This window comes from Triplophysa dalaica, chromosome 15, assembly GCF_015846415.1.
Source record: "Triplophysa dalaica isolate WHDGS20190420 chromosome 15, ASM1584641v1, whole genome shotgun sequence".
NCBI classification, from domain to species: Eukaryota; Metazoa; Chordata; class Actinopteri; order Cypriniformes; family Nemacheilidae; genus Triplophysa; species Triplophysa dalaica.
The window spans coordinates 14579313-14585961 of NC_079556.1; the positions used below are offsets into that span (position 1 = coordinate 14579313).

The following is a 6649-nucleotide window of genomic DNA, read 5'->3' on the forward strand; positions in this document are numbered from 1 at the left end:
TAAAATAATTATTAACGCACGAATATGAATGGTATATGCAGTCTTGATCACACTGTAATTTGGGATCGAAGTGTTAGCTTTGAGGTAGGCTTTGTTACTCACAAAAAAATAAATAAAAATAAATAAAATCTGTTTAATGGATATTCTAAAAGATAACATTCTTACAGTTAAAATTGAAAATATTATTGATATCACTGTTACTGCATGTATTGAAATATTGGTGTCAGAAAAGGACGGTGAATATAATATCCACCTCTGAACACAATATTATACATGCAGCACTGTTGAAACTGTTGGTCGATTGAACACGAGGGTTTTTTTCTTTGTTTTGTCTGTACTGTACTGTTTATCACCGCCGGGTATATATAAAGTGTAAGATGGAAAATTCTGTTTCGAGGCCACTGCCGGGTGAAACGCCAGTCGCCTGTATGTACAGAAATAATCAGGGATTTTATACAGATCCAGTATGTTAGCAATCTAGCAGGATGGTTGGAGGGAATAAAACCGAAAATGTTATATTCCCTATCCGAGGGAAGGGTCCTTTTCTGATGAGTGTATGTTATTGGCAAAGGGCATGAGACCCAATATGGGATTATCAATACATGTTTAAAGCTTATGCAGTATGGAAAGACATGAAATTGTTGCGTATGCAAATCAAAACTGCCCCTTGCCAAACACAGACTTCTCCCTCTGCACCATCACTGTCGATAAAACCAATAGAGATGAAACCGGAAAAATTAATTGATAAACCTAATGTAACTACAAACCCTCAAAATTCAATGGTTTGGGTAAGAGCTGGAAACACGCTAAATGATAGACCGTTGAGAAAAGTTTGCCCTCCCCACAATATCAATTGAAAATGATAAAATCACAAACAGCGATACGGGGGCAAACCCACATGCGTTGTTTGGGAAAATTTTACAGATGTTGAAATATTTTTTTAGACAGATAAGAGTGTTTCTTAATAAATTTTTAGAGAGTCAACAGGTCTTATCTTTTGAAACAGGCAGCAAGAGACTCAGCTGCTAAATTTTTTGTACTTTTTAAGAAAGCATGGGTTGAAGATTCTAAATTGCCTATGAATAATGATATAAAGCCTCTATTTGTCAATACTCTGTTAAATAACATGAATCATAAACAAGCGCAATTGATCAGAATAACTTGCATGATATGACTTTAGAGAATGCCATGTTTACAGGCTATCTAGGAAAAAGGAACATTGAACTAACGTCTGTAAATCCGCAATTGCCGCATCCTAGTCAAAGGAAGAAGTCAGAAATAATCTGCTTTCATTGCGAAGGAGGGGCCATTACAAACGAGAGTGCAGAGAGTTGCACAAGTTTCGCACACACACACCACAGAGCAGACATGAGAGCGCGGGTGCTTCGTGTCCTGCTGGGTGGCGTTCGGGTCGGGCGTGGGGGTGCTCACAGGGAGATGTCGGTTCTGATTTGGGTGGGATGGCCCTGGCATTTTCGGGTGGTGTGGAGGCCAATGGTCTTGAACCATTTTTCCACAAATCCACAATTTGTGGATTTGTGGATATCACGACCTAAAAGATTAAGTGGAGCACCTGGGATATTTGTGGATTTGTGGAGGAATGGTTTGGGGCCGTTGGCCTCCACATTGCTCGAGGGTGTTGGGGTTGTCTCACGTGGATTGGAGCCGGCGTCTCTCTGTGAGTGTCCCTGTGCTTGATTTGGGTGCCGCTCGGTGGGATGTGGGGCACCGGTGTTCTCATGTCTGCTCTGTGGTGTGTGCTTCAGTTTGCAGATGACATACTCGTGTCGGGGGAGACGGAGGAGGACTGTGAAAAAGCATCTGTAATTGTTTGCAATGTACTTGCCGAAACAGGTTTTAAAGCCTCGAAAGAGAAACTGCAATGGGTTCAATCCAAGGTAACCTATCTGGGACATGTGTTGATGCAGGGTCTCAGAGCAATATCTACAGATAGGGTCCAGCTGATCAGAAAGGTTAAGTCCCCACGAACAATAAAGGAGCTACAAAGCTTTCTGGGACTAATTAACTATTGTAGACAGTGGATACCTGACTGTGCGATTCACGATAGGCACCTGAGGGGTCTGATACATCACAAAGCTCCGCCAAACACATCATTGGAGTGGACTGCGGAAGCTGATGAACATTTCAATGCTTTGAAAGCAGCCATCACGACGGCACCAGCATTGGGCCTGCCGGACTACACCAAGCCTTTTCACTTGCATGTGAGGGAGACAGCGGGTGCCGCCTTAGGGGTCTTATTGCAACTTCATGGCTCAACATATAGGCCAGTTGCATATCTGTCAAAAAAGTTAGATAACATAGTCACAGGTATGCCAGCATGTCTTCGTGCTGTAGCGGCATGTGCTCTGATTGTACAGATGGCTGAGAAAACTGTGCTGTCACACCCTTTAATACTATATGCATCCCATCAGGTAGGTGTAATTTTACACAACATGCAAACACAACACATGACAGCGCAACAACGCTCAGGTTACGAGGCTACTCTGCTGGCAACAAAAATCTTAGCATTCAAACAACAGCAAACGTTAATCCTGCTTTGCTGGGTATTTTGGGTATGGTAGACATGGCAGATTTTAATGTTGAACATGATTGCATCTTTGAACTGACCACTTCTTACTCTTCTAGGTTCGATCTGTTGGAATCGCCCCTAGAGGGGGGAGAACACATTTATGTTGATGGTTCTTGTTCAAAGCCATCTGACGGGGTTTACCTCTGTGGCTATGCTGTGGTTTCCGAGTCAGGAGAGGTAAAAGAAGCTTTTGCTCTAGATTTCAATTCAGCTGCAGAGTTGATAGCATTAATACGGGCCTGTGAGCTGATGACAGGAAAGAGAGTAACAATTCACACCGATTCTCGGTATGCTTGGAGTGTTCTTCACCATTATGCCAGAATGTGGGAAGCGAGAAGTTTTAAAACTGCTGATGGAAAGCCAATAGCACATGCAAATCTGATAGGACAGTTGACTGAAGCAGTTCAGCTTCCGCTCGAAGTGGCCATAGTAAAGGTCAAGGGTCACGCTTCGGGGGAGGATGAACAGACTATAGGCAACAGAAGGGCTGATGAAGCCGCAAAGGCAGCAGCCCAAGCTCAGATTAAATCACCATTTCATCCCAAAAAATGAATCAAAGGTAGCAATGACGGTGCACATAACGAATGCATCTGACATTGATATCAAATTCCTGCAAAGTCAACCAACACAGGGAGACTTAGAGCATTGGAGAAAAAATGTTTGCACTCCTGATAGGGAAGGGATTATAAGAGATGGACAGGGTAGAATAGCACTACCGAAATTAGGGTTAATCATCCTAATTAGACATTACCATGGGTTATCTCACACCAGTTGTGCAAAAGTAGTTCAAGCAATTAATCAATTGTACTGTATAGCCGATGTTCATAGAACAGCAAAGCTTGTTTTGGATGCATGCTTAACATGTGCTCAGGTAAATCCGCACAAATCAGCTAAGCACGATGCATTGACACATCCGGAAGCTCCTTTTCAACATTTACAAATTGATTTTACGCACATGCCGCCAATAGGTAACTTAAAATATCTTTGGTTATTGTGGATCGATTCTCAAAGTGGCCTGAAGCATTTCCATGCGCAAAGGAAGATGCTAAAACAGTGGTAAAAATCTTAACGAAGGAGATTGTGCCAAGGTGGGGCGTACCGGCCAGATTGGAATCGGATAACGGGACGAGTTTCACGTCAAAGGTAACACAGCTCTTAGCAAAAACATTGTCTGTTGATTGGCATTTTAATATTCCATATCATCCGCAAAGTGCAGCAGTCGTGGAGAGATGTAATCGAACACTGAAAACACGACTAACAAAAGCTGTACTCGATACAGGAAGAAAGTGGGTTGATTTATTGCCCGCAGTCTTGGCAGAAATAAGAATGACCCCATCTTCCACGACAAAATTGTAACCATTCTAAATACTAATGGGTAGACCTTTCCCGACCCCGTGGGTCAAAGGCCGGTCTGGTATTTCTTCTTTAGGTGATCTGAAGGTGATCCAGGAGGACTATGTGACTTCCCTAGTCGAAAAGTTAAATTCTATATGTGCTGATGTTTCTTTGTGCCTTGCTCTTCCCTCAGAGCAGCCTACTCATAACTTTGTTCCAGGACAAAAGGTCTTTGTGAGGAATCTGAAGCCAACAAAGGTTGGAGAACCAAAGTACCACGGACCAGCAACTGTGATTGCCGTAACACGGACAGGAGTTCTGACGGACTACCAGCCACAGTGGATACACGCTTCCAGACTGAATCTGTGTTCTCCAGGAGAGCAGGCAAGCTCCAATTTAACATAGAATCTCAACAGGGGATTCACCTTACTACACCTCAGGGTGGAGAAAGCACTGACTAAGCTGAGGAAAGAACTACCTTTCGCGAGGTGGGGGCCACCCAAAGCAAGAAGATAGGAGGCCCATTGAGCCAACAGTGCTGACTCTGTAGCTTCCCCTGAGGTGCATTGAGGGCCAAATTCTATTCTTAAAAGGAAAAAGGGAAAAATTGTTATCCTAAGCAATTCTTAGATATCAATTCCTATACTGCGTGCACACTTACAGAAGCCCTTATTATGTTTGGCCCAGATATTCTTAAATTCTTAAATTATAGAACCTAACAGGCCAGGGCACCCGTTCAGGCAGCCAGGTAGACTGCGTGGAACAACGATTATTCTAATCCTAATAAGTATAATAATCACTGGTATAATCCTAAATTAAGAAGTAAAATTAGAGAGAAATTAACTGCCTACAACAGACATGATTTTAAATGATGATGGTAACTACGAGATGCCAAAACAAATGTCTCTAATAGTACAAATGACTCTGAATATTCGAGAAGGAAGACCACCAACATCCGTAATGCGAGACTATAACTGTTCGTATACAGGAGAACCTTTCAAGGTCCTGCATTTTATGTAAATGCTCGTCCCGCAGAATTATGTGTGTGTTCCAAATCAGGCAGACATATAGTAGGAATGTCCGATTGTAGAAATGAAATTACTTTGTCTCAATCAAGTAACGGACATCATAATTGCACCATACAATATCTCAATAAAACTACTGAGGGATTTGAATGTCCATTTTCACACTTAGACAGTTCACCAGGAATGGTGTGGGTTTGTGGTGAAACTGCATATTACCATTTAGATGCAGGGGAATGGAAAGGTTGTTGTTATGCTGCGATTTTGTCCACAGGAACTAGCATAATGGAAAAGACAAATCTGGCCACATCTTTGAATAGACATAAAAGGGAAGTAAAACTGCCAAATTATTATGCAGGCCATAAGATTAGTGATCCATGGACTACTCCTTGGGAGAACGTGGGATGGTCCCTAGCAGGTTTGTTTACAGGAACCGGTACTACTGTTGCTCTGAATAAAATTAATGGTCTGGCATGGCAAGTTCTTTCTTTGGAAAATGACACAGCACAAGCTTTAAACTTAATCTCTAACGAATTAAAGAAAATGAGAGTTGCCGTCGTGCAACATAGACTTGCTTTGGATATATTAACAGCAGAGAAAGGAGGAGTGTGCAAAATGCTAGGAGTATCTTGTTGTTTTTCAATTCCAGATTATGCAGACAATATCACCGACGTTGTGAAGCACATGAGAGAATCAGTTCGTGAACCCACACCGGTAGATGCAACATGGTTTCAATGGTTGGACAGCCTATCCGGGGGATGGGGATATTGGATAACCGGTACAGTAATTCCAGTTGTGATGACCATCTTAGCCTTGTTATTATTTTTACCATGCATGTTGCAGTGTGTGGTGGGATGTGTTAAAAGATCTGTTACTTCCTTTACAACCAAAGGAACCGATCGAATGATGTTAGCAAAAAGAACGACTGACGTCAACCAGGCTATGCTGGTTAGACGCACATCTAAAGGTTATCGTCCGAAAGATCAGAATCAAACTTGGGGATCCATATTTGATCATAACAGCGATACGGACGAGGATGATATTGATTGTGTTCAAACGCAGGAGTTAGAACCAGAACCAATACCGGTGATAGAAGAACCAAGAAATGTTGATGGACGTGACAATGTAATGGAAGGAGATAATGGGCTTGACGATTCGGTAATTGAGATTGGCACGGTAGATGATGAAGAGTAGATATAATTATGTTTATGTTTTCGTTTTTATTGAGGGTGATTGGTGTTGTTATGTTTTTATTACAAATCAGTCCGATTGATCTTTTACCTCAAAGAGCAGCTTGCAAACCAGAAAACCACATAAAAATACGCAAAGGCAACTATCCTTTTATTAAAAATTTTGTATTAAACTTTTGATTAACCTTTTGTACTACTCTATATATATTTGTTCTTTAAAGGGACACAGGACTGCTTGTAAGACCGTTGGTCTGAAAGTGGCCATTGTGAGAATCTGGATTTCGTCCTGTCCTCTACAAATATTGCATCTGTGTTTAATACAAAGTTCATGTATCATATGTATTCATTCCTATTAATTCCTATTAATATTAGCTTCTATTCATATAAGATGTGCCTTTCATTCTTGTTGTTTAACCTCGTTGAAAGTTCTATCATGTCATGCTGTCTTATGTTGATATAAGTATCTGTTGTTCTCCATATCAAGGTTCCTAATGATGCCTATGGACGATTGT

General features: G+C 41.5%; 1 protein-coding gene across 1 annotated transcript; it reads left to right on the plus strand.

The window, feature by feature from the left end:
* The first annotated feature begins 4985 nt into the window (after nt 1-4985).
* On the plus strand, nt 4986-6262 carry LOC130437185 (syncytin-B-like). Its single transcript, XM_056768401.1, has 2 exons — nt 4986-5725; nt 5840-6262. The coding sequence occupies exons 1-2, from the start codon at nt 5002-5004 to the stop codon at nt 6139-6141; spliced, it is 1026 nt and encodes a 341-aa protein (XP_056624379.1). The 5' UTR covers nt 4986-5001; the 3' UTR covers nt 6142-6262.
* Nucleotides 6263-6649: the final 387 nt, after the last annotated feature.